This window comes from Lontra canadensis, unplaced genomic scaffold (genome assembly GCF_010015895.1).
Source record: "Lontra canadensis isolate GAN:19392208 unplaced genomic scaffold, GSC_riverotter_1.0 scaffold91, whole genome shotgun sequence".
Classification (NCBI taxonomy): Eukaryota; Metazoa; Chordata; class Mammalia; order Carnivora; family Mustelidae; genus Lontra; species Lontra canadensis.
In genome coordinates, this window is record NW_022631085.1 from 4,484,368 (window position 1) to 4,511,818 (window position 27,451).

General features: G+C 43.8%; 1 protein-coding gene across 1 annotated transcript in view; it reads right to left on the reverse strand.

Moving 5' to 3' along the window:
* ERCC4 (ERCC excision repair 4, endonuclease catalytic subunit) overlaps positions 1-23,096 on the reverse strand; it is a 30,096-nt gene extending 7,000 nt beyond the window's left edge. Inside the window, exons 1-9 of the mRNA XM_032836276.1 lie at positions 22,861-23,096; positions 20,863-21,043; positions 15,966-16,161; positions 14,778-14,985; positions 11,638-11,818; positions 10,518-10,646; positions 9,462-9,572; positions 6,520-7,117; positions 4,161-4,253 (exon numbers count right to left, since the gene is read on the reverse strand). Of these exons, the coding sequence (XP_032692167.1) occupies positions 4,161-4,253; positions 6,520-7,117; positions 9,462-9,572; positions 10,518-10,646; positions 11,638-11,818; positions 14,778-14,985; positions 15,966-16,161; positions 20,863-21,043; positions 22,861-23,067 (1,904 nt within the window). The 5' untranslated portion in view covers positions 23,068-23,096. The remainder of the gene's footprint in view (positions 1-4,160; positions 4,254-6,519; positions 7,118-9,461; positions 9,573-10,517; positions 10,647-11,637; positions 11,819-14,777; positions 14,986-15,965; positions 16,162-20,862; positions 21,044-22,860) is intronic.
* Between the last annotated feature and the right edge of the window lie 4,355 nt (positions 23,097-27,451).

A 27,451-nucleotide genomic window follows, 5' to 3' on the forward strand; every position in this document is an offset into this window, starting at 1 on the left:
GCATTTTGTAAACAGTTCACGCAAGGTGGGCGGGCACAGTTTCTGGTCTTTTCCTCATGATTCTCAGTACCAGTGTCAAGTGTGGCCTGCTGGAATAGTCTTTGCAATGGCCGTGGCCCTGAAAGCCACTTGTTACTGCTCTGTGACATCTAGTAGACTCGAGTTGAGGACAAAGGGCAAGCTATTGAAAAATTATTGCTCCTTCATTTCTTTTTCTTTGACGTTTGGGATTAATATTGGGGATCCTTTTTCTCTGTTTCCACTTACTTTACTGGCTAAGCTACATATCACACATGGGGACATCCCAATTTTCTGATTAATTTGTAGTCTGTTGAGTGGCTGTACAGCCTAGTGGGTTAGAGTATGAATCTCTAGTCTGTGGTTCCGAAAGCACTGACGGGCCATGAGCCTTGGACAAGCAGTTTAATGGCTCTGTGCCTCAATTTCATCTGTAAAATGGGCATAATAATAAAACCTACCTCAAAAGAGGCATGTTAGGATTACCTGCTGTGGAAGGTACTCAGGTGCCTGGCACATAATAGGCATTATAAAATGTTAGCTGTTATTAAAACTGTATTTTTCTAATAACGTGGCAACCTTATTCCCTAATTATCCGTGACAATGCTGAAAAAGATTTGCTTTCAGATGATTCCACAACGGTTTCAATTAATATTGTTACGTAAAAGCAGCTAGTTTACCGTGAAATGTTATAACTTAACTGCAAATTGAGTGCGGGAAATAGTAAATTCCTGAAATGAAGCCTGGACTGTGGAGAACGTAGTAAGTCTCCTGAACTGGTAACTCAAATTAATGTAACAGAAACTTGCCATCATAATAAATATTCAGCTCTTTGCTTTCGACATTTAGCATAATTACCCAAGTCGCTCCGTGTGACAGACACAAAATGATAATTATCAATGCAGATTCCTATTTCTACTTAATCTACAGTACAGAGGTTTCTGATTTTTGCTTCAACATCTTTAATGATATCTGAATTGCTTATACAACATGATAATATAGGAAGGAGGCGCTGCACTAGAAGTCTGCCTTTAAAGGGAATGGATTCTGGCCCTCATGCTAACTGATTTTGGGATCACCTTTTTCTTTATTTTATTTTATTTTTTATTTCTTAAGGAATCTCTACACCCAACATGGGGCTTGAACTCACATCCCCGAGATCAAGAGTCGTGTGCTTCACCGACAGAGCCAGACAGGTGTCCTGGTGAGCACATTTTCTAACTAAAATTCCAAAGAACCTTACCCCTGCCTTAGAAAAGCAGTCATCTCTCTAAAGCTACGTATACTCAGAATGTTACTGCCAATTTTTCTACCTAGGGAGCAGTTTATTATCGATACTTAGGAGTTTCATTTTTTTTTCTCTCTCTCTATCTCTTGACATCTGTAATTGACTGATCTGGCCCAGACAAGCCATCGTTCCACCGCCAGTCTGCCAGATTCATTCCTTCTGGGGCATTTTCAGTAGTAGTGCTGCTTTCATTCTGACGACATCACCCGTGGAGGTCCTGGCAAAAGCACCTCGTCTTATTCTCATGTCAAATTTCTAAGTACGGGCTCGGTGCAAACGCTCTTTCAGCACCACACCTCACAGATAGTTTCCTTTTCGAAACAAACACTTCTCAAATTCCCCACCTTTCCTGGGAAAGTAAATATCTGGAGATTCTGAATGGTGAAACTATCTGATTGCTGTGTAATATGGGAAGATCTACCTTATAATAAGTAGACGGTCACCACTGACAGCTGGGGAATTAAGCCAGGCCAGAGATAAAAGGACATTAAAATCTGAAGCTCTATGTGGTCATCTGTTAACTTGGGGACGGTTAACCCGTGAAGCCTCGGGCAGAGGAGGTTTTGTAAAGGGGGAACGGCTGGTTAGGAGGTACTGACCCACACCCTCTAGCACCGATTCTTTTTTTTTTTTATTTTTAAGATTTTATTTATTTATTTGACAAAGAGAGAAAGCACTAGTAGGGGGAGCTGCAGACAAAGGGAGAGGAAGAAGCAGATTTCCTGCTGAGCAGGGAGCCGGACGTGGGACTTGATCCCAGGACCCCGGGATCATGACCTGAGCCAAAGGCAGACGCTCAACGGACTGAGCCACCCAGGTGCCCCTGGTACCAATTCTTTGATTCCATCTCCTACATCTCTCGTCTGTTCCCTTCTCCTCGTCAACCTAATCTTGGCTCCCACTCACTCGTTTCCCTGCCTCATCTAGTCCTCCACTGGAGGCCAGCGAGAGCCTCTAAAAACAGACTTCCTACCAAAGATGCTTCGGTGCTGTCTTACTGCCTTGACAGGCACGTTCTGAATCCTCAGCAGGGCCTCTGGGACCCTGGAGCCTTCTCACACAGAAGCCCCTTCCCGCCCCGTCAGGGCAGCACCTAATGCACACTGCTGATACATCGCGTACCTACCGCTTCTTCCAGGAAGGCACCCGGGTTCCCACCCCAGGCCAGGTCGGACCTGCACTAGTGCACCTCGTTCTTTACCTTTGCAGCCAGACTCTGTACACGTCTAGTTAGCGTAATACACTTCACCGCCTAATGTTCATCTTCTCCACTAGAGGATGAGCTCGAGGGGGGAGGGACCTCCAGCACCACAGCATCTCCTTACCGGCACAGGGCATGGCACCTCACAGATGCCCAGGACACCTCTGTGACTGTTTTGAGTCTTGGGGTAGTGAGGGTCTAGCAGACAGAGAAGCACTAAAAGCTTTGGACAAGGAGAGGCCAGCTGTTTAACCTGGTAGGTTATCACATTTTCTGAAATATCTTATGTATTTTAAGCTGTTGGTTAAGCATCTGCTTTCCCCTCTCCCTCTGCCCTTCCCCTCTGCTCATGCTAATAAATCAACAAAATCTTAAAAAAAAAAAAACAAAAAAAAACAACAACAAGAAAACCTCATGTATACACACATATACCATATAAACCAGCCCACAGAGCAGGTTAACAGAAATCATTTTCATAGGCTGAAAGGACTGACTGGAAGCTAGAAGAATCCATGGCCCAAGCCTTTGGTACTCAGAGGACACGGGGCAGGGGGAAGGGGCCTGGTCATATACTGTGCTGAGCCCTCTGCAGAGACCCAGTGGCCCTGACTCAGGAAGCACTTGGGAATGCAAGCCCTGGGTGAACCAGGCTTCGGGGATATTCTAGGTGGTTGCTGAGAGCCCACCGTCAGGGCTGGAGGAAGGTTGTCCATTTTGAAATTCCGTGTAGAACCCTGGCATGCTGACCGCTACTGAAAATGATTTCTGCCCTCTCACTGCCACTGATGCTCTACCAATGTCTGTGGCTTGGAAGATTGGTCAGTCCAAGCCATGATCTCCTCTGGTCTAGTCTTTTTTCTGGCTCAGCTCAAGGATGCCCTGTCTTGCCCTGCCCTGGCTTCTGAGGCCCCTTACAGACCATGTGACTCATCTTCCCTCACCAAGCTGCCACCTCCTTGACAACAGCCCTGGTGCAAGGTTCTCCGATTTCTCAAACACCTGCGGTGGATAAAAGGTGGCCGTCTAGTCCGTGCCCATGTCACTTAGAACATCTTCCTGATGTCACACTGGAAAGCAATTTCTATTCGGATTTGGAACCTTACCAGACACTCATCCTAGAAACAGTACACGTACGTTTAGATAAACATCACACCTTCAAAAAAATATCTTTCCAGAGTGATTCCACTGCTGGTGATCTGAACTGCCTGGGTTGTAAAAGCATTTCCCAGCAAATGGGAAGGCGGTCACCCACCCACAGACAATGGAAATTTTACCAGGAGAAAATAAATCATAATTTCAATGGAAGGGAGAAAGCTCGTGTGGGGGTGGGGAGGGGGAGATCTAAGAACATATTTCTCAGAAAAGCAGTGGTGGAGGTGTATTTTTGGTGTTTTATGTCACACGTCTTTGCAAGCAGAAAAGCAGCTCTCGCCATGTTTCCAGTACCTTGTTAAATCATCGAGAGGCAACCGGAGATGGTGGAAAAGAGAGGGAGGAGACAAGAAATGTGCACATACCCTGAGATGAATCAGACCACAGGTTTATCTGGAGGTGATGTTCCCAACTTCATCCCCCCTCCATCCCTCCCCAGGGCAGTTGTATATGCCCCCATCCAGAGGACCCTCTAGATCTGGAAGGGCCTCTATCTATTACCTTATGAGTTTCTCAAAAGCTTCTTTTTCTTTCCGCAAAGCAGTGAGATAGCGCTGTTCCTCAGTTGAACCTCCATATATCAGAAAGTAGACCCTGCCAGTTAAAACAGAGCTCTCTTAGGCTGTAAAAACATAATTTTTAATCCCTGAAAGGAAGAGCATAGCATTGGAAATCAGCAATCTAAACTGCTCAAATAATAAATATTTGACCAAGAATAAAAGGCTCCATTAATCACGTACCTAAAATTAAGCTGCCTAAACCCCGCCTGGTGAAAGTCTCATTACCACATTTTTTCCCTGCACCGAAAGGAGGAACAGAGTTTAGGTAAACACTGAAATATAACGAGAGGGATAGAATAATTCTTGCCTCATAACTATAAACAAATCAGAAAACACAACATCTCAGCGGCTTCTCTTTTTTCAATTTTTTCTTTACACCTCTGCCAAACAATCATTTGCAGAGTTGGAGAGCGGTTATAAAATGCAGCTTGTGAAAGTTCATGTTAGTGAGAAATAAACAAATGAAATCTATATGACCTTTATCTTCTTCCTCGGCTCTTTTTATCCATGTCTTCACAGAATCAAGTCATGGCACGTGTTATATAAACACAGACGCAGAAGACACACGGATGGTATCGGGCTTGAGAAAATAATTTGATATATTATTTTCTCTTAGGGAGGACTGCTTTTCTAGCTTATTTGTTGCTCAGAGGCTGACTTGAGCACTTCTTCTCTCCCTCTTCCTCACCTTCTATCAGAGGTTTTTCCTTTTTTAGCCTTTGACTTTTCTTCTGGACTTCATGCTCCTAGGTTATATTTCTTTGAAGTGTGGACTGAGAAAAAAAAAAAAACCATTGGACAATGAGTCCGGAGACCCCCAGCTCTTCCCCACAAGTGTTATGTGGTCAAGGGCAAGTCATTCGTTATTACTGGGCCTCAGTTTCCCACCGACGGAGGGAGGAGTTGAACTCTTGGGTCTCTTCCGACTCCGCCATTTTGTTTCCAAATATCACACTATTCCATTCTCAGGCAACCAAGAACTTGGGAGCACACAAGCTATCTACAAAGCTGATCAGTAGCAAAGTCTGAAAAATTTACCTATAATTGCCTATAATTCTTTGACCAGCTTCATCTAATCTCTTCATCCTGTGTTATATCTGACCTACCTGCTCCGTTCATCTCTGTTCTGGAAAGGGTGCATTAGTTAAGCTGCTAGCAAGGTTTCTTTTGGCTCTGTTTTTGGTTCAGCCTGAGTTCAGGATATTAATTTTGCTGTTTATTTCCCTCAGATAATTGGAGACCCAGAACACTATATTCTTCGAGAGGCATCATTTTCTCATCTGATATTTCTGTAGATTTTTTATCTGCTATTTCTTGAAACTCAAGAAAACTTAGTACAATAATTCCCCCAAATACTCTGCGTTTTATGTGAATGTAATTTAAAGTCACTTCTTGAAATTTATAAGGATGGCATTTTAGAAGATCAAAGCCATTTAGCTGAGTCATAGTTACAGTACTTTTTGGTACAAGTTAGGATAGTATACATTTCCCAGACTTGGTCAGATACAGCACCCCATAAGCTAGGACTAAAGCGGAAAGGAAACAGTACAGAATAACAGAGCAGCAAGTAACCAGAACACAGATAGTTCCCTAGATTTGTTTTACTGCAACATCTGACATCCTTCCTATGCCAACTTCCCAGGTTGACCAGGAAGCAAAAGAAGGATTCACGAATGATTTTGACCGATGATGTAAGAGAATGTTAAAGAAAATCCACGTGTAACGGGTAGACCATCTGCAGTAAAGCCTAACGAACCATGAAACTGAAACCTTTAGAAGAAGCAGTGCGATAGAGTATTACTGAGCCATAAAAAAGAATGAAATCTTGCCATCTGCCACGACATGGGTGGACCGAGAGGGTAGTATGCTAAGTGAGATAAGCCAGACAGAGATTGACAAATACCATATGATTTCACTTGTATGTGGTATCTTAAAAAAAAAAAAAAAGAATAAACAACAAGAGAGAAAACAGACTCAAACAGAAAACACAATGATGGTTGCCAAAGGGGGGTTGGGGTGGGGAGGACGGGCAAAATGGGTAAAGGGGACGAAGAGGTACAAACTTATAAAATAAATATGCCACGGGGATGAAAAGAACGACATAGGGAATGTGATCAAAACTACTGTAATACACTTGTCATGGTAAGCATTCGGTAGCATATAGAATGGTTGCATCACCATTTTAAACCTGAAACTAATTTACTATGTGTCAACTGTGTGTGTATATACGTATACATATATATATGTACGTATATACAAAAAAAAAGAGAAGAAACAGCTCATATTCTCTATTAACTTGCCTCAGAGGCTTCCCGGGCCTGCTCGCCCTGTAAATCTCGAGCTGGCGAACAAATGTGAGCTCAGCGTCGTATAGAACCACGTATCTTGGCTCCACTTCATGGAGAACCCTTGTCAGAGCGTAGGGGTCACTACAGCCCAGGAGCGGATGGAGGATGGTGAGCGGGTCTTTCAGGATTCCATATACGGCGTCAGAGGACAAGTTCAAGTCAAACTCCTCGTGCTTAATTTCTTCTAAGGAGCTTTCTGGGCTACTGCCTGTGTCTCTAGGCCCGCCTTCCTTGACATCCCCTTCTTCTTCCGGTTCGTCAGACTTTCCCACCATCTGAGTTAAGGTTAATTTTCGCTTTTTCTTTTTGAGAGTCCTTTCTTTGGTGGCAGCCCTCTGTTTGTTTTGGGGGTCTTTAGGCCTTTTGTTTGATTTCGCCATTCTCTTCGGGCTGTCCTCACGTCGGAATTTCATCCACACTTCTTCGGCTTTGCTATCCTTCTCGAAGGTTTTCCTGTACAGCCTCAGCAAGAAGGCCTCTGCTCCGATAGTGATGTACTCTCTCAGCTGGGAACATGTGCGGTCGTCGCTTGCACAAATGAGTACTTGACCTAAAATTACGAAACAGTGTTATGTTACTATGACCTCACATGTCCCCCTGTTCCCTCCCTGGCTGGCCCCTCGCCTCTTCCCCATCCTCCCCACAAAGAAAACACATCTTACCCCTTGGCGGTAAGGATACAACATTCACAATTTGCTTAAAAGGGTCTCAGATGCTTATCAAATGCTTTCCCTCTCTGACAGGATTAGTTAAATCTTTTGAGTAAAGTTGAAGCCAGAAACATTTAGTCTTATGAAAGCGTACCCTGGTATAATGGAGGCTTTACAGAAGCTCTTTTTAATTAATAATTTTCCAGAGGATTTGATATACCAAAATAAATTCCAAATGGATTACAGAGTCAAATGTTAAATATTAAATCATAAAAAAGGTGACTATTTTCCACCTCTCTGGATGGAGATGAGTTTCTTTGCTTAAAAGCAATGGAAGACATTTCAGAGAAGACTGATATCTATAATCTAAACAACTGTGCATTAAGAAAGCTAAAGACAAGGATACGTGGAGATAACTACGTGGAGATTAACTGCCTCTTCAGCATCTGCCTTCGGCTCAGGTCATGATCCCAGAGTCCTGGGATCGAGCCCCACATCAGGCTCCCTGCTCAGTGGGAAGCCTGTGTCTCCCTCTCCCACTCCCCCTGCTTGGGTTCCCTCTCTCACGGTATCTCTCTCTGTCCAAATAATATATAAAATCTTAAAAAAAAAAAAAAAAGAAAGCAAAGACAAAAAACCAACTTTCCAAAACAGCCATCATAAATGACAGTATCTTTAACATATAAAAAGCCAATACAAATTGTGGACATAGTCTAAATTGGCAAAGGGAAAAAAAAATGACAAAAGAGGAAAAACATTTAAGAAAACAGTGAGCTTACCTAGCACCAAATTTCAAATGAGGACATTTTTCTCCAATCAAATCGATAAAACCGTTACATATATATAGGTACACATATACATGAACATACAGAGAATCTCCAGTCATTGTATGCTAGGTGAAAGGGAGATGAGCTCGGGGGCGCCTGGGTGGTTCAGTTGGTTGTGACCCACTCTGGATTTCGGCTCGGGTCACGGTCTCAGGGTTGTGGGACTGGACCTCACGTCAGCCTCTGCACACAGCATGTAGTCTGCTTGAGATTTGTGTCCCCCTCCTCTGCTCCTGCCCTCACCCTGCTCTCTCTCTCTTAATCTTAAAAAAGAAAGAGATGAACTTCTACGCTGCTAAAGGAAATGAAAATTCATAAAAACTTTGTACAAGTCAAGTGTGGTCATACATCTCAAGAACGTTATCATTTGACTCGCTAATTATATACCCAGAAATTATATCTGCACTATGACCTTAAACAGTGTGAGGCAGGAAAAACATAGAAGAAACCCTGGAAGCAAATATGCCCATGTGACTCCCAGACATCACTTTGTTCCCGTTCTCTTTTTTCTTCATACTTAGCAAGTTTCCTAAGTGAGCATGCAGGACTTTGGGTCTTTAATCACAGTATTGCAGGTTCTGGAATAACATCACCAGCACATTTACTCAGATAAGAATTATGCACTTGTCTATACTGACTTATAGGAGTTCAAAGTCGCAATGGATTTTTTTTTAATCTAGTTTTATTTTATAACAGGTTTTTTTTTTTAGGTTTTATTTTTTTAAATGTAGTTCAGCTTTGTCTACTGTGCTAATCTATTAGTATATTCATGTTTGAAGACAGCAGCCCTGAAATCTGGAATTTTTTGGTGGGGGGGAGGGGCTAGTCAATGTTGCTCTATAGAACAGTTAAGACTTTTTGGAAAGATGCTTGTGGAGAATAAAGCAAGCCCATTAGCTTTCTCCTTGGGGATTCCAGATTGAAAGCCTGGTGAATGTGTACGTGGAGATTAACTGCCTCTTTAAGTAGAAGTCCTGAGAAGAAAACCAGCAAAAAAACCCGCTGTCATGAATATACAAGGATTCAACCTGGAGAAAATCACATCAAATGAACAGAAAACGAGGCTGCCACTAGGATTTCAATGTTCCTTTGGCATTCATTCTTTTACATTTTATAAACAAAATCATAGTGAGTTATTTTTTTTTTTAAAGATTTTATTTATTTATTTGACAGAGAGGTCATCGCAAGTAGGCAGAGAGGCAGGCAGAGAGAGAGGGGGAAGCAGGCTCCCTGCTGAGCAGAGAGCCCGATGTGGTGCTTGATCCCAGGATCCTGAGATCATGACCGGAGCCGGAGGCAGAGGCTTAACCCACTGAGCCACCCAGGTGCCCCCGTAGTAAGTTATTTTTAAAGAACTAACAAAGACGACTCATTTGCTCCATGTTGAAAGCAAATGTCACCATCTCTTTTCTCCTACCTGGACCACCAAGGGCTTCGCTCTCCTTATTTTCTGCCTCAATTTCTTTCAGTACTTCGGTTAATGCTTCCCACTTGGGGTTGCTTTCTAGCACCAGTTCCTTTTTTGTTTCTGTATAGAAATAAAAGTTCAACCTCATTCTACGTGATAACATTTATCTATAAAACATTTCATAGCCTTTCAAAACAACAGATGACACAAGCATCCTTCCAAAAGCCCCTTCCTTTGAGCCTCTTTCCGGAGGCCAGATACAATCTTCTTTCTTGAAAAAGATCTATTTATTAAGGTCTAAATGAAACACACTCCAGACCAATGTTGATAGAGGTCTCACAGTGCCCTGAGAGCAAGTTACATGCACGGTCACAAATTAGAGAAGATTTTGTGTTGTTGTCAACAGTGATGCCAGATACAAGAGGCTACTTAACAGGAAAGAATCAGTACAGAGTCATGGTATTTATTATTTCTAAAATCCCCATGACAGTCATGATCCTGAAGATGGGATATAAGTAGACAGCAATCAAATGTTTCTGGGAGTACTCAGACACATCACTAACATGGTTAAGTTCTGAACTAGACCTTTGAATGAGAGAATGTCAGCATCAACCCTATCCCATGCCTTTCAAAAAACAAAGGATATTTATTATATCTACTAGATAAGGGTTGGAAAAAAATCCATACTTGCCACATTCTAGTATATATATTTTTTTCTAAAAAGCTAAAAGGAATGTTAAACATTCTGTTAAGACTTTAAGGTGCCAAAAGTAGTTATTACTCTGAAGTTTAAAAAAGAAAATCAATCTGTAGCTCTTATATCGTGGTGAGAATACTCTTCACGGATGCTTGGCACTTGTTACTTGGAATCCCCTGACAATGGATTCTAAGACTTGCTCTGCTGGATACTTTTAACGTACATTGCATATAACGTATATTCAACATATGGGCACAGGTCTTTCACATGGCTGAAGGATATTTAAGATTAATACACTGACTTGATAAGAATTTCCACACCAAATACTTCAATAAAGGACACAGTTAAAGATCAAGCCTACAAGATACCTTGTTCTTCTTTAATCTCTGTTTTTTCAGACATTTTGCCTTTTTTGTTCATTTTGGCGTCTGGAAGATGGTAAACCCTTGCTCGAGCATTTACAAACATTGAGGTGCTGGAGTCAAGAAAGAGCCAACCTAATACGAAACGTTAAAAAAAAAAAAAGCCTTCAATTTAGGATGAATTTTAAAGTCTCTGATGGTCACATGCCCTATAAGGACAACTGTCCGCCATCTTGTTCTTGTCTGAACCACACCTTCTCCCTTACTGTGGCCTCCACCACTGCTTGGTTAGACCAGTGGTTTTCAAAGTGTGGCCTACTGGTCTCTGGGGGTCACTGGGATGTTTTCAGTTTTCTGGACCTCAAATCTATTCTCATAAGAATACTGACTCATTGTTTAATTTTTTTCCCACTGTGTTGACATTCCCAATGATGGTGCAAAAGCATTGCTGGGTAATACTGCTGGTGCCAGAGTGTACTCAAGGCAGGGGAACCAAAGTGGAGTAGCAGTCAATGTATTCTTCATTGCTACACATTTGTAGTTTATTACTTAAGAATGTCCCTGACGAAGAGGTAACAATTATTAATTGTATTAAATCTTGGCCTCAGGGGCCCATGGACTACTTGAAAATCAGTGGTCTAGTCAAACAATGACAGAGGACAAAATAACTGAGGCAGATGTGGTTGGTAGAAAAACAAGATGGCGGCCAGTTGTATATGTATGTTTCCCTACAAATCTCTTCAGTCTTCAGCAGTCTGGCTGATGAAACCCTAAACCCCCTTGCTAATTCTTTGGAAAAAATGAAATTTGAAGTTCTTAACAACTAAACTTCCAGAACACAACCTATTTCTAAGTTGGGGACTGCCTGTAATATACAGAGTCTTTTCTAGAAATAAAATCGCCTGGAATGGATATGAATATTTATTATTATACAGAACAGAAGTTAAGTAGGCGGAAACATTAGCTATCAATAAAACCTACATCCTTGCGCTATGAACATAAAACGTAATTTGAAATCTCAGTATACCACGTAGTTGAATATAGCACTCCCTACATCTGATTCCCCAACAAAATCCAACACTTTATTCAAATCAGCTCCCATAATATCAGTATTTTTATCTCCCACCTGAATTCTGACCAAAAGCCTTCTCTGTGGCTCTCAGAGATTCCAGAAGGTTAAGGAATGTGATACAATCATACTGCGAGAGATACTGCAGCAAAGTTCGTAATATCTTCAAGTCCTGAACCAAAGACTTAGTCTTGGCTCCAAGCTGGTGCCACAAAGGGTCCAGATAATGGCGTATTGTCTAAAACAAGAATAAAACATAGTATTCCTAAAAATATGTTCCATATAGCTATTATTAATACCAGTTATACTTTCAATGAATATTATCGCCATATACCTAAAGACAGTTAAGGTGGTGACTTTTATGTTATGTATATTTTACCATACACACAAAAAAACTCCCAACAGCATCTCCCAAGAAAGTGGATAGAGAATTTCAGTTCATAAGATTCTAATAACAGTGTTTAAATTTTCAAAGATAAAGCAGAGTGTCTTATATTCACATGCACCTTTTTAGGAGAATAGGCCTGATAAACATCAGATAACCAGTCATTCGTTTGTTTGTTTAATCTTTTTATTTATTTATTTATTTGACACACACACACACACACACACACACACACACACAGAGAGAGAGAGAGAGAGAATACAAGTAGGTAGAGCAGCAGGCAGAGAGAGAGGGGGGGAAGCAGGCTCCCCTCTGAGCAGAGAGCCTGATGCGGGGCTTGATCCCAGGACCCTGAGATCACGACCTGAGCCGAAGGCAGAGGCTTAACCCACTGAGCCACCCAGGCGCCCCCAATCATTTGTTTTTATGAAGGGTTGAAGTGTGTCGCTTAAACATATCGATTTCTGCCAAGTTTGGCTATGACCCTATCCTAGAGAGACAAAAATGTGACATCCAGTTGGAAACGGAACAGAGGGCATATACCAGGGAAAGTACTCTTACCAAATTAAATAACAATGTGCCTTATTTGGTGGTGTAAAAGAGTTACTTGGTTGTTTTTTTTTTTCTTTTTCTTTTTTAAATGTGATTCATGGATGGAAAAATACTTGTTAAATTAACAGTGGACTAAACATGAATTTTTTTAAGACCCAGAAAATAGGGGCGCCTGGGTGGCTCAGTCAGTTAAATATCCCAGTCTTGGTTTTGGCTCAGGTCATGATCTCAGGGTGATGAGATTAAGCCCTGCGTTGGGCTCCGTGCTCAGTGCAGACTCTGCTGGAGATTGTCTTTCCCCCCAACTGCTCCTTCCCCTGCTTTCTCTTTCTCTCTCAAATACAGTAAATAAATCTTTTTTTAAAAAGTTGCCTAAGGTACAGAATAGCTTTTTGTATAGACTATAAAGATATCTACAAACCCACAGCTATATATGTGTGTGTGTACACACACACACACACATACACATACTCCTTCACAAACTGATTTTGTAACTAAAAAGGATAATACTTAGAGCATGCTATAGAAGCTGTATTACTATGCGGCATCTTATCTAACAAAATTAATACTCAGCAGGAGTAATATTTGGATGGCTGTATAATTTATTGTCCAAAATGGGACTCTTGTGAAAATGAAATTATATTATTAATCATTATTCCAGGAGAACGGGTAGATACTATAACTGTCCTAGAGCAAATGGAACATATAACTGCATACCTGCTTGGTAAAATCAGTTACAAAAGTTAAATTTTCTTTCTTTTTTTTTTAAGCTATGGGGTTTCTTTTCTTTCTTTCTTTCTTTTTTTTTTTTTTTTTTAAAAAGATTTTATGTATTTTTTTGACAGAGAGAGACACAGCAAGGGAAGGAAAAGAAGCAGGGGGAGTGGGAGAGGGGGGAAGGCAGGCTTCCCACTGAGCAGGGAGCCCGATGCGGGGCTCGATCCAAGGACCCTGGGATCATGACCTGAGCCGAAGGCACACACTTAATGACTGAGCCACCCAGGAGCCCCCAAAAGTTAAATTTTCTAACAAGATGCAAAGTTATGTCTGCATTTACATTTGGTGGCTAAAAGAATATCTAAAATAATACTTTGACTTTTACTAGCCAGGGAATGGTAAACAGAAACTTAGTACAAAAATATCAGGTTATATTTTGTTTTTTTTTTTCTAAGAACATATACATTCTATTAAAAGGACATGAAGGTTTGTTTCTGATGATTTTTCTTTGTGGCTTGTTCATGCACCAAACTTTAAGAACACAGGAACAGAACACATGAAATTAGTTTCATGTATCATTATTTCACAGTAAAATGACTTTTTGGAAGAATCGGAGAAATGAGGAGTTCAATATTTCCTGCTTAATAATCACTATACCTTATTTCCAGTGAGAGACTGATTCAGAGTTTAAAAGATGGGAATTTGTTCCACCAAAATATGAAAAAAGAAAAAACGCTGTCCAGAGTTTTTTAAAAGTCAGCATTTTCTGGATCTACAGTTCAATCTTCAACATTTATATAACTGTACTAATTCATCTATGATTAAAAAAAAAATCAGTTAGAGGGGCACCTGGGTGGCTCAGTTGATTAAGCTTCCGACTCTTGATTTCGGCTCAGGTCATGACCTCAGGGTCGTGAGATTGAGTCCTGCACTGGGCTCCAGGCTCAGTGTCAAGTGTGCTTGAGATTCTTTCTCTCCCTCCCCATGTCCTTCCCCCTCCAAACGCATGTGGACATGCTCTCTCTCTCCAAACAACCCCCCAGCCCCTCCAAGTCAGTTAGAATAAAAGTTCTTTGAACTAAAGTCTTACTTAGTCTTACCATTTTCTCAATTCAAAATGTAATTTTAAGAGAGCAAGGTTCACATTCCTCAGTAATGAAAATTCATCCCAATTATTTTTATTCCAAACAAAAGATCATAAATCATGAAGCATTCTTATGTAAAACTTTTCTACCTGTAGATATCCAAATGCAGTCATTGCAGAGCAAAAAAGGTTACGTATCCCTTTCTAAATTATATTTAAAATACGAGATAATCACTGCATAACTGCAAAAATCAGGGTTCTGCTTTTATGTTGGCTCATGTATTTTACTACAAATTATTACTTTCCAGAAAACCAAAGAAGCTACCCTTGAATCGGCTCCAAATTAATTCTAAAATAACAGCAAATTCCTACTAAGGACACTACAATCACAAAAATAACTTGGATTCTTTAAAACTACAATATCACAAACTGTGCTTAAGAGGAAAAGAAACGGAGTACCTTGTCAAAGGGTTTTCCAATAGCATTTTCTAGAGACAAATCTTCCACTTCGAGGGACGGGTTATGGCATTTGAGCTCCTTCAGACACGCGTTTAAAATGTCCAGTATGGCAGTCTGTATGGCGAGCATGGCAGGCGTCATAGAAACGTGAATTTCTACAACTTCCGGTTTGTGCTGTTCTAAAAACGAGTTTACTGCTACATGGAACCTACAGAGACAAATAGTTTTCAAAGATTTTTTCGAGTTTCAAGAGCTGTGTGTTTCTGGTTTGGATTTAATACTCTCATAGTTCTTTATTTTTTTCTCTTTCTTTTCTTTGTAAATGGAATTAAGACACAAAATAGAAAGCAAAATGGCAATGCCTTCAAGAATACTTTTAACCTCAACGAATTATTTACATTATTATTATTCAAATAACGTTATTATTGAAATAACGTTATTATTCAAATAATGTTATTATTCAAATAACGGGGGGTCAGCAGGACTGTTGTCTGGGCCGAACCCAGCGCCTGGTTTTCGAACAAGTTCTACTGGAACGCAGCCACGCCCACTGTTTATGGACTGTCTAGGGCTGCTTTGCTGCTATAACAGCAGAGCTGGGTCCTTGTGACGGATCACGTGGCCTGCAAAGCCCCATATAGTTATCATCTGGCCCTTCACAGAAAAAGCATGCCGATCCCTTCAAGAAGGTACAATCAAGAAAGGTAAAACACCATGGCAAATGCTCTTAAATGCCATATAGTAAAACCAAAATACCTATTAGCATAGGCGTACGGAGTCAGAACACCACAACCTTAGGGTCTTTCCTAGACATTGGCATCAATTCTTCCAAAATCTTTCCATTCTACTCCCCGATGGGTAATTTTCAAAGTGAAGTGGGGATCTTAGCCAACAAATCTATGGTTCAGCTAAAGCTGTTGTACCTGTGAGCCTCTAGATTTCCTGGGGGTCTCGGGGAGCAAGAAGGAGCACAAGGGGCCGCCCTTGGACAGATGTGATGTGCTATCGGGAAAATAACTGTCAAATCTGTCTTCTTGTAAAAGAACCACGGAGATGGGGACCACCTGTGTCTCTATGACGCCCTCGTTACGAACCTGGCAATTAGGTATCAGGTCAATGACAGTACCCTTTACGTAACGTTAAAGCGCGCAGGTCAATTATGGCAAGTTGTGTCGTGGCGCTGTTTACCTTGGCCACAGGTAGAGCTTCCCTACGAAGAGATTCCTCATCACTCTTTCCACGTGGCAAAAACCAGTATCGAAGGCGACAGCGTTGTCTGTGAAGGCCTTAATAAAGCCACGCTTGTTTTTTTGGCGGAACAGGCGCAAGATGAAGGCTTCTTGACAAGACTCAATTATCCTGTGAGCTCTGTACACCAAGATGCCTGAGAGGAGATCACAGTTGAGAGGGTGGAACAGTCATGGAACCTCATGCTCATCTCCATTCGCTCATCCACCGCGTGTCTCCTGCGTCCCTGCTCGGGCACGGGCAGGCACTGGTTTTGGTGGGGGGAACACAGCAGTGGGCACACAGACATAAATCCCTGTCCTTGTGGTCCTTACGACACACAGTACAAACACATGGAGCACTTAGGTTATCGAGTGATAAGTGCTAGGGGGAGAAGAAATGAGTCAGGAGGAGGAGAGGGAGAATGTCTGAGGGCTGCTGGGTGGCAGCCAAGGCTAGATGGAAACGAGGAGGTGAGTCTTGCCACCACATGCACCAAGAGAGCTCCAGGCTGAGGGGATAGTAAGAGCAAAGGCCTTGGGGTGGGGGGTGTCTGGCATGGTGGGAGAATTTCTGAGAGCACGGTGGCTCCCTGACTCTCTTTTTATGAGTGAACCAGATGTGGCCTATATAAAAGAGCAATAATTCAGAAGTCTGGGCAACATCTGCATCACCTAGTAGAATAATTCCACTTTGGAATGGGAGTATATTCAACTGAGAGGTAAATTAGTCCATTAAAATAAAAACCGTTGGGGCACCTGGGTGGCTCAGTGGGTGAAAGCCTCTGTCTTCGGCTCAGGTCATGATCCCAGGGTCCTGGGATCGAGCCCCGCGTCGGGCTCTCTGCTCAGCGGGGAGCCTGCTTACCCCCCTCTCTCTCTGCCTGCCTCTCTGCCTACTTGTGATCTCTCTGTCAGATAAACAAATAAAATCTTTAAAAATAAATAAATAAAATAAAAACCATTAATGAATGTATTTACTATATCTGTGTTTCGGGGTGGTGTGACTGACACCTCTGAGATAACAAAAACAAGGACAATTACTGCATTTCTTTCTTTATAAAACAAGAAAACTGGACCAGATAATTTTTCATATGTGAATATAATAAATCCATACAATATTATGCATATATATGCCACTTTGATGTGGTTTGGTTAGTGATAAATGAGGAACACACATGACATGAGAGTGCAGATGTCATTTCTGAATCAAAAACTCTATTATTCGTGATGATTCTCAGTCTCCTAGACCTACAACAAGCCATTACCTGATATATAAATTTGTCATAAATGTGCTTGTTTTTGTACCAATTCACATCACTCGTAGGGTCTGGGAAATGACACTGACAGTGATTGTGACCCCTTCTTCTGCTAGTTCAGTGAGCCCAATTCAGATGCTATTGTTTCAGTGTTCAAATTCTGGGTTGACATGGATGGAGCTACAATGTAGTCTAGCTAAGCAAATGGTTTTTCAGATATAGTAGAAATTAATAGTGTTATTTAGGAACCTGTAGAGAAAGGATTTTCAATAACTACAATATGTACATGTAACAAATTTACTACTGAGCAAGGACTCTGGGCCTAGCCGTTGGGCTTTTCCAAGTACTTTCCTAGACTACGCTTGGTGGCCTAGATTGAAATATCCCATAAGGTTAAAGTAATGAAAGGAAACTTCTAAAGGAAACATGAACCTCAATTTAAGGAAATGCAGTGCTCCAAGACTGTCATTTTTGGGGCGCCTGGGTGGCTCAGTGGGTTAAGCCTCTGTCTTTGGCTTAGGTCATGGTCTCAGGGTCCTGGGGTCAAGCTCCTCATTGGGCTCTCTGCTCAGCAGGGAGCCTGCTTCCCCCCTCCCCGCCCCCAGTGCCTGCCTCTCTGCGTACTTGTGATCTCTCTGTCAAATAAATAAAATCTTTAAAAAGAATAAGAAAAGACTCATTCTTTAGAAAACCCAGGAAATGGGTTTTAGAGGAAATGGAGGAATGGAACTATTCTATCCCAGGTGCAGGGGTTAGGTACTCTACTGGACTGTTTTCATTTAATACTCACGAGGCTTCTATGAGATACGTATAACTATGAGACCAGGAGAGGGCAACAAGTTGATCAAAGTTATCCGACAAGCAATGGGAGACTAAAGGTTCCAAACCGGGGGGGTGGGGGGTGTGGGGGTGGGGGGGGCTGACGACAAAGCCTGCTTTTCCTAAGTGACACCACCTGTAGACTCCTCCCCACTCCCCCACCCGCACCACCATTTTAAAAACCAGCAACATGAAAACATAAGCAGGGGTGCATGGGGGGCTCAGGTGGTTAAGCATCGGCCTTCAGCTCAGGTCATGATTGTGGGGTCCTGGGATCGAGTCCTAGATTGGGCACCCTGCTCAGTAATGAGTCTGCTTCTCCCTCTTCCTCTGCCCCTACTCGTTCTCTCTCTCTCAAATAAATAATTTTTTTAAAAAAATATTTTATTTATTCATTTGACAGACAGAGATCACAAGTAGGCAGAGAGGCAGGCAGAGAGAGAGAGAGAGGAGGAAGCAGGCTCCCTGCCGAGCATGGAGCCCAATGCGGGGCTCGATCCCAGGACCCCGGGATCATGACCTGAGCCGAAGGCAGAGGTTTTAACCCACTTCAAATAAGTAAAATCTTTAAAAAAAGAAGAAGAAGAAGAAAGAAAACACAAGCAGGCTGTATTTCTGGGGGCAACTGTAGTCTCACAAAAGCCTATCTACATTTCAATTTTATGCTCCCATGAGAGCTTTGTCTCATACTGAACTGTCATCACCTCTTTCCATCTGTCTTCTCCACTAAACCGCTCACCACACCGTCTCACTGATCTTTCTACCATCAGCCCCTACCACATTCCCGCCAAACAAGGGACCCTTAGTAAATTTAATGTTTGTTGAATGAACATAAAACTGAATTATAACACCAGGGGCACAAATCTAACATGTAACTTTTTTTTTTTCAAGTTTGTCATGGAAGTGTGTCCTGAGTTCTATTTGGAGGTGCCAGAGCCGTTTTGGCAATGCAAGCCTCCTGTCCTGTCTTTCGAAAGTACCATCAGGGTATCCGTGTACACACTTCTCTCACTGCTGAGGTGCTGTAGTTGGCAGGGACCCTTGCGTGGGTGCGGTGGTGAATTTCATAGGCAGTGACAGGGGGCAAACTGGGGCAGGGGGCATTCAGAACCTTCCAGAGGGTTACATGCTTCAAGAACTGCTGTTTGGTGTGTGAGGGCCGTGGGGAAAGTGCCACGGGGAACCTCTGGGGGACGATCCCTCCATGGTGCCGAATCTGAAGGGATTCACTTCTGGCCTTCATGGGTGTTCCATTTAGCCAAGCGGCAGCAGCAGCCCTAGCTTAATTAAGGGTTGGGACACGTTCAGAAATGGATATGGAATTCTGCGCTTTTAATTAGGGGCTACCTATAAGCTATGATCTGCGGGTTTCTTTGATTCATTATTGCTCTCGGCCTCATTGGGGCGAACGGTTACTAAAAGAGCAATACCGACATCTAGTGGTGGTTCCAGTACGTTTCCCCTCCCTCCCCATTTTATCCAGTTAAAAAATAAATGCAAAACCAGGCTGAGAAGAAAGCAGCAAGCAGCAAAAGACTTTCCGATGTATCAGAATTTCTGGTGATGAAAAGCCGAAACTTTTTGGTTTTTGCTATTCTCTACTGTTTAGTATTCTCTACTGTTTAGTATTCTCTACTGTTTAGTCCCAGGCACAATACTAAAGCCATTTATTTTCTCTCACTTTATCCTTAATGATAACTCTGGGAAGTGCTTTTCTCAATTTAAAGAAATGAGAAAAAGAAAAATAACTTGAGGCTTATGAAAATTAAGTAACTTGCCTGTAAGTCGTGGCATCATCATTCAAAGCCAGGTGAGTCAGACCTCACCGCCTGGGCCCTGGCTGATGGCAATTATAAATGTTACAAAACTCGGGGCGCCTGGGTGGCTCAGTCATTAAGCATCTGCCTTCAGCTTAGGTCATGATCCCAGGGTCCTGGGATCCAGCCCTGTATCGGGTTCCCTGCTTGGCGGGAAGCCTGCTTCTCCCTCCCCAACTCCCCCTGCTTGTGTTCCTGTTCTCGCGATCTCCCTCTATCAAATAAACAAAATCTTTAAAAATAAAATAAAATAAGATAAAATAAAATCAATGTTACAAAACTACAGCACTGTTCTTCAATCAGTTTACCATGAACCACATAAAGCATTCGTTCACACATTTATTCACTAACTATTTCTTGAGGGTCTTCTAGGTTCAGGGCCACGATGGGAAGTACGATTGTGAATATTGCAGTTTCTCTGCCTTCCAGTTCACTGAAGGTCACAGCCTACTCATGCATCCTTTTGTCCAACAAATGTTCCAAAAGGACGAATAATAATGAAAAACAATTCCTTTTCCATGTTAATTCTAACGAAAACGAAACCATACTTCTCAAAATAATTAAGCAACTACTTGGTTTAATTTCAAATCATGGAGGGAAAAAAAACTCTTTCAAGGGAAAACCAAATACTTTAGGAAATATATAAAGAATATTTGTAAACATTTTGAGTCTGATTAGGTTCTAAAAGCAAATGCCAGCCAATCACCAAGTATTTACCAGATTTGAGCTTAGGAAACAAGGGAGAGTCGTTCTTACTTTACTCACTAATTTAGTTCCTTATTCGGGCCACAGATACTTTTTAAGCATCTAGAATGTGTCTGGTATTGTGCTAACACCTGGAAGCACAGTGTTGAGCAAAAACATCTAGGAGTGTGCACAAGGAGGTCCTGGTTTCGTTCAAAAGAGGGGACAGACAGAAAAACGTGCCCATTTATATACAAATAATAAGGTTTCAAAGGCTTACCGGTAATTAAATCTGAAGGTATTCTATCGGTCAAGAAGTCGACCACAAGTATTCGACTTGTTGCAAATATCACCCCTCCTTGTGTGTAGACCTCATAGCGACTGTTACTGGTGATTTCATTTGTTACGCGGCGAGGGAGGTGCTCGACTCCTTCAATCTTCAGCTGATTGATGAAGTACTCCTAAAGCAAACCAGAGGTGATTAGTAGGCTGTTGAATACAGAGCGGTTTTTTTTTTAAAAAAGATTTTATTTATTTGACAGAGATCACAAGTAGGCAGAGAGGCAGGCAGAGAGAGAGGGGGAGGCAGGCTCCCCGCTGAGCAGAGAGCCCGATGCGGGGCTCGATCCCAGAAACCTGGGATCATGACCTGAACTGAAGGCAGAGGCTTAACCCACTGAGCCACCCAGGCGCCCCTACAGAGCGGTTTTAATTTGAATTTAAGACGAGAGACAATACACTTAAGGAACGTGCTAACCAAGTGGCGACTTTACATCGATCCCGCCATCGTCTGCCTTTAACTAGGCTTTTATTTTTATTTTTGGGTTTGCTCTAAGGAATCCTTGCACTTGAGTTGTTCTTAGCGCTTTAACAACAACAAAAAAGACGTTTTACACCCTCGGCTAAAAGCCTTCCGCTAGTTACAAAATAGTTTCCGCCAAAGCCAGGTTTGCAGGCAAGCGGACTGTGCGAGCCCATCACAAGGAATGCTTTTCCCAGGCTGTGTTTTAGACTCTTAGCTCTGTCCCAATCCACCCCGGAGGGGGTTTCATGTCAGTGGCCCCTCGGCCCTTTGTATCCTCAGTGGAACCTCTGCTTCCTCTATTGGGGACCCTGTGTTGTGCTAGGTTCTGTGGGAGGTATTGGGGATACCTAGGCACATCAGTCAAGGAGTCTGCGGTCCTTCTTCTCTGTGGACATCTTCCCCCTGGCCACCTGCTCTAGCAAGAGGCTCATCAGACTTGTCAGACCCGGCTGTGCCACCTCCCAATACCAAGCCCCCATCTTAGCACAGGCGTATCCGCCTTCTGTCTTCAGTGTCCTCCAGTCCTTAACCACAGGCACCCACCCCCAATACCCTCAGCTTCCAGCTCCCTTTCCTTCTGACCCAATGCCCCTCTCCCCACCGAGCTTCGGGGCACCCCTTCCCTACAGGGCTCTCCGCAGCCTCACACATTACCCTCTGGGATTCCTCCGTCCCCAGCACGGATCCCACTCCTACAACCCCAGCAAGCGCCATGATATCCAGCTTTGGGAACTCCTCGTCGCTCCTATCTCTATCTTTCCCTACACTCCCTGTATCCGTGTCTGTATCCTTCTATAGACATCCCTGTCCTCTTCAGGGACCTCCAATCCTCCCCTCCGCCCCCATTCTCCTCAAATGACTCCCCTACTGCTCTCAGAGCCCCTCCATCCCTCTCAGTGTCCTTGCACCCGTGGCAGAAACCTGCAACTGCCTTACGGACCCCCATTCAAAGCCCTCCTATACGTGTCAGGGACCTCCATCCGCCTCGGGTCCCTTCCTACCCTCTGCGTCCTCGAGCTTGTGTCAGGGGACCTGCATCTGACCCCTATTCAAAGCCCCCCTCCCGTGTCAGGGACCTGCCTTCCCCTTGGGACCCCTCCAACCCTCAGCGTCCTTGCACCCCTGCCAGGGACCTCCATCCTCCTCGGAGCCCCTCGCACCCTGTGTCCTCTCCCCACCCCGTGTCAGAAACCTTCATCCACTTCGGGTCCCCTTTCCTCCTTCTCAGCGTCCCCGCACCCGTGTCAGGGACCTGCATCCTCCTCGAGAGCCCTCCCACCCCCCGTGTCCTCGAGCTCCTGTCAGGGACCTCCCTCTGCCTAGAGACCCCCGCTTAGCGCCCCCTCCCTCCGGCGCCATGGGCCGGCATCGCCCTCAGAAGCGCCAGGGCCTCGCACCCGCGCCAGGGCCCGCATCGGCTCAGGAGCCCCCAACGCTCTCGGGGTCCCCTCTCCCCCGCGCGGCCGGCCGCACCTCCTCGGCCGGCTGAGTGTTGAGCACCAGCACCAGGCACGCCGGGTGGCAGTGCAGCCGGAGGAAGTGGTACAGGAGCCGGTCCGCGCCGAGCCCGCGGGCGCACACTACCAGCCCGTCCGCGTCCAGCAGTTCCAGCACCAGCTGCCGCTCATACTCCAGCAGCGGCGCCATAGCTGTCGGCCGAGCCGGCAGTCCCGGCTCCATGGGCGCCCTTCCGGGGCCGCGGCCGAGCCCGGCCGAAGAGAGCCGAGTCCGGGACGGGCGTGGGCCGAACGCAGCCGAAGGGAGCCGAGCGTGAGCCGAGCGTAGGCCGAGCTCAGCCGACGAGAGCCGAGCGCAAGCCGAGCGTGGACCGAGCTCCTCCGAGGAGATCCGAGCGCTGACGAGAGTTGGTCGAAGGAAGCCGAAGAGAGCCGAGCCCGACAGGGTGAGAGCCCGCCGAGCTCAGCCAAAGAGCCGCGGAAGCCGGGAGGAGCGCGCGCCGAACGTAGCCGAAGAGGAGCCGAGTGGGGCCGAAGAACCGTACAGTCCCGAGAAGGCGCTGGAGCTGCTGACAGGTGTCATCCCCAGGCCTCAGGCTCCAGCCCCGGTCTGAGAGCGGGGCGGCCTGAATCAACGACTAGAGCCCCAAACTACCCTAAAGCAAGGAGAGGAGAACTAATCCAAGCTAATCGCCAGCATTCAAGGGCGCCTGGAATGACTAGCCCGTTTCCTACAGCGAGGTTGGATTCTTACTTTTGCAACTGACCTCTGTGTCCCTATTAACATTTTTTTTGGGATAACCAGAATAGTTTACCACTTTCAGGCCCTTGTTTCGCTCCAAAGGTCTTGAATACAATAAGCTATTTTTAAATTTTTAATTATTTTTTTAGAGGAATTCTCTGCTTTACTTTATTTTTTTTTTTTACTATGTTATGTTAGTCACCATACAGTACGTCATTCGTTTTTGATGCCGTGTTCCAAGATTCATTGTTTACTATAATACTCAGTGTCCCGTGCAATACGTGTCTTTAATCCCCATCACGGGGCCAACCCAACCCCCCACCCCTCTCCCCTCTAAAACCCTCCGTCCGTTTGTTTCTTGGAGTCCACCAGGTGTCCCCGAAGCCGTGGCGTCCTTTCTTCCACTAGAGGGACACCTTCGGAAGTTTTTGTGCTATACTAGGACATCCTGAGAACCCAACCAGAGGAATTGTTCTGTGTGGAAATCCCCTCCCCGCCCCAACCCCAGCCTTCCTTGCTGCAAAATGAAAATCACTTGCTATCCCATGACCTAGAAATAACCACTGTAAAATGTATACCTTCAATCTTTCTCTTTTTCTTTATACGTACACTCTCTCACCACACGATTCTCTTATTGATTTGAGGCAATCAATAAGGCAGGTTTCCAAGTTGTCGCTAACATGTGACAAACCTCTGAACATGGTATCGAGTATTCTACAAAACCCTTTTACACGGCTGATGAGATTTCTGTCATGAGATGTAGCACACTTATTAATCTAATCCTTTATTAGTGGACATCTAGTTTGTTTCCACTCCTCCCCTCACTAGAAATAATTTTTTCACTGAACATTTTAGTACATAAATTCAGCCATGCCCCTAAGATACACTTCGAAGAGATAATTAGTAGGATAAAGAGAACAAACATAGGATTTTCATTACATTCACAGTGCTACGTTGCCCTCTAGAAAGCCTGCACCAATTTACATTCCCATCAGCAGTATGCAAGCAGATCTGTTTCTCTATCCCGTTACTGCTTAACCAGGACTTTACTTACTTTTGTCGGATTAAAACAGCATGTAATAATTCCCGAATGCTGGTCGAATGCAAAGGTTTGTCTGCAATATTTTACATGCCGCATTTCCTAAGAAACAGGTATTAATTTCTCCAGGGAAGTTATATAACTTGGGCAAGACCACTGAGCAAGTTAGTATATTGCTCAGGATGTGGTAAGTAGGAACGTGACACACCTTTAGGGTGTGTGTGTTTAAGTGACAATGAAGTTGAAACCTCATTCCCAAGCTGTGGTAGGCAGAATAATGGCTCCCCAAAGATGTCCATGTCGTAATCCCTGGGACCTGTGAATATGTTACCTTCGGTGGCAAATGGGACTTTGCAGATGTGGTATCAAGATAGGGAGATTATCTTGGGTTATCCAGAGGTCTAGTGTAAATTACAGGGGTCCATATAACCTCCTGTTATAAGACCTCCTGTTATATGACCCTCCTGAGGGTCAGAGTCAGAGGAAGAGACGTGGCAGTGGAAGCAGAGGTGGGAGTGATGTAGGAGGGACCAAGAGCCAAGGAATGCAAACCATAAAAGCCAGAAAAGGCAAGGAAATGAATTCTACCCTAAAAGCTTCAGAAGGAACACGCAGCCCTGCCAACCCACTTTGGAGTTCTGACCCCCCAAATTGGAAGATAATGAATTGGTGTCATGTTAAGCCACTAAATTCATGTTAACTAGGTACAGCAGCATTGGGAAACATATACAGTCATTCACTAGTTCTATTACATTGAGCTTTCAGATGTCCCCAGTAGGGGCACCTGGGTGGCTCAGTGGGTTAAAGCCTCTGCCTTCGGCTCGGGTCATGATCCCAGGTTTCTGGGATCGAGGCCTGCATCGGGCTCTCTGCTCAGCGGGGAGCCTGCTTCTGCCTCTCTGCCTACTTGTGATCTCTGTCTGTCAAATAAATAAATAAAATCTTAAAAAAAAAAAAAAAGATGTCCCCAGTAGACCAAAACCAAACAGAAGGAAACCTAGATGGGAGTATACAGGGAAGCAATAATATGGGAAGGTGATTGGTCAACGTATATGTAAAATGTAAATACTTGTATAGATACACATACACACGAAGATGTATTCACTCAATAAATATTTACAGGGCACCTGCTGTATGTCAGGCCATGTACTAAATGCTGGGAGTTCAGCAGTGAACCAAGCAGGCGACATCTTTGCCACCAAAGAAATTGTGTTCCAGCGGGAGCTTGTGTACGAAGATGTTTGTCAAATCATTTTGTGAACTACCATTACTTCTCAGATATTTCACCTAAATGTCCAATAGTAGGGGACTAATTAAAGTGTCTTCCTGCATCTCTAATACGTGGGATATCATACAACTATTAAAAGCAGTATGTGGCAAGCTCCCAATACATGTCACTATATGCTGAAAAAAGCATTGTAAGACATTAGTATAGAGCGGCATCCTGTTTGTCTAAAAACATGAGCAAAAAAACCAATATTTTCCCATGACTGCATAGGAGAGCTCTGGAATTAAATCTCTTAACAAAAGCAATTGCTTCTGGAGAGTTGAAATGAGTGACTGGCATCAGAGTAAGACCTTTACATTTTATTTTATTCCCTTCTATTCTGTTGGTTTTTCTTACCATGAACTTATATTGCTTTTATAATAAAACCAAAACCAATTCCCACTTGCTATATAAATACTTCACCAGCCCTAAAAATTATTATCTTGTGAATTCTAGATTTAATATGCATGTGGTGGGCAAAGCTTAATGTCAAAATTTGGTACCTGGGGAAGTGGACTTATAAACTCTCACAGATTCTGTCTTGACATTTTAGTTTTTCTCTTGGCAAAAGTTTCCAACTTAAGGTGATGGGATTCTTCTTTCTCTTCCTCTTTTCTTGTGCCTCCGTCACAATAATTCTGCGAACCTCCCCTTATATTTTAGACCGTTCTGATCACCACAGCCCCTTCCCCTGCAGGTCACTTTGTAAGTTTCAGTTTTTTGCCCATGAGGGCACAGGCCAGGAGGTTGGCCTTTGGCCTTTGAATTGGGATGGGAATGAGATTCAGCATCATTTCCCCCTCTGAGCTGAGCTAGAACCCAGCACACCGTCGTTAACCTTTAGCTTGACTGGCTCTACAATTTCTCTTAACAACCTCGGTCTTTCTGGGGCACCTGGGTGGCTCAGTGGATTGCCTTCGGCTCAGGTCATGATCTCAGGGTCCTGGGATGGAGCCCCACGTCAGGCTCTCTGCTCAGCAGGGAGCCTGCTTCCTCCTCTCTCTCTGCCTGCCTCTCTGCCTACTTGTGATCTCTATCTGTCAAATAAATAAAAACAATCTAAAAAAAAAAAAAAACCCAACCTCGGTATTTCACATACCTATGTGAAATGCCTACTAAATCCAGAAGATGGGTAAAGAGTGAATGCTTCCCAGGCTTACCTCCTATTCGAGGGCTGGAATACCTGTGAGTCCCTTAGAGTTAGCTTGTGGTGGTTTAAAGTTGGAAATTGAGCTTAGGTACCTATGAGCTGTGTGACCTCAGGCAAGTTACTTAACCTCTCTGTGCCTGAGTTGCCTCATCTTTAAAATGGGGGTGAGAGAGGTGCTTGGATGGTGAACTCAGTGGAGCAACTGACTTATGGTTTTGGCTCAGTCATGATCTCAGTGCTGTGAGATGGAGCCCCAGTCGGGCTCCATGCTCAGCACGGAGTCTGCTTGGGATTCTCTCTCTCCCTCTCCCCACCTCCCAAACGGCACACGCATGTTCTCTCTGTCTCTCTCTTGCAAATAAATAAATCTTTAAAAAAACACAGGGCTGGTCATAGGACCTACCTCACG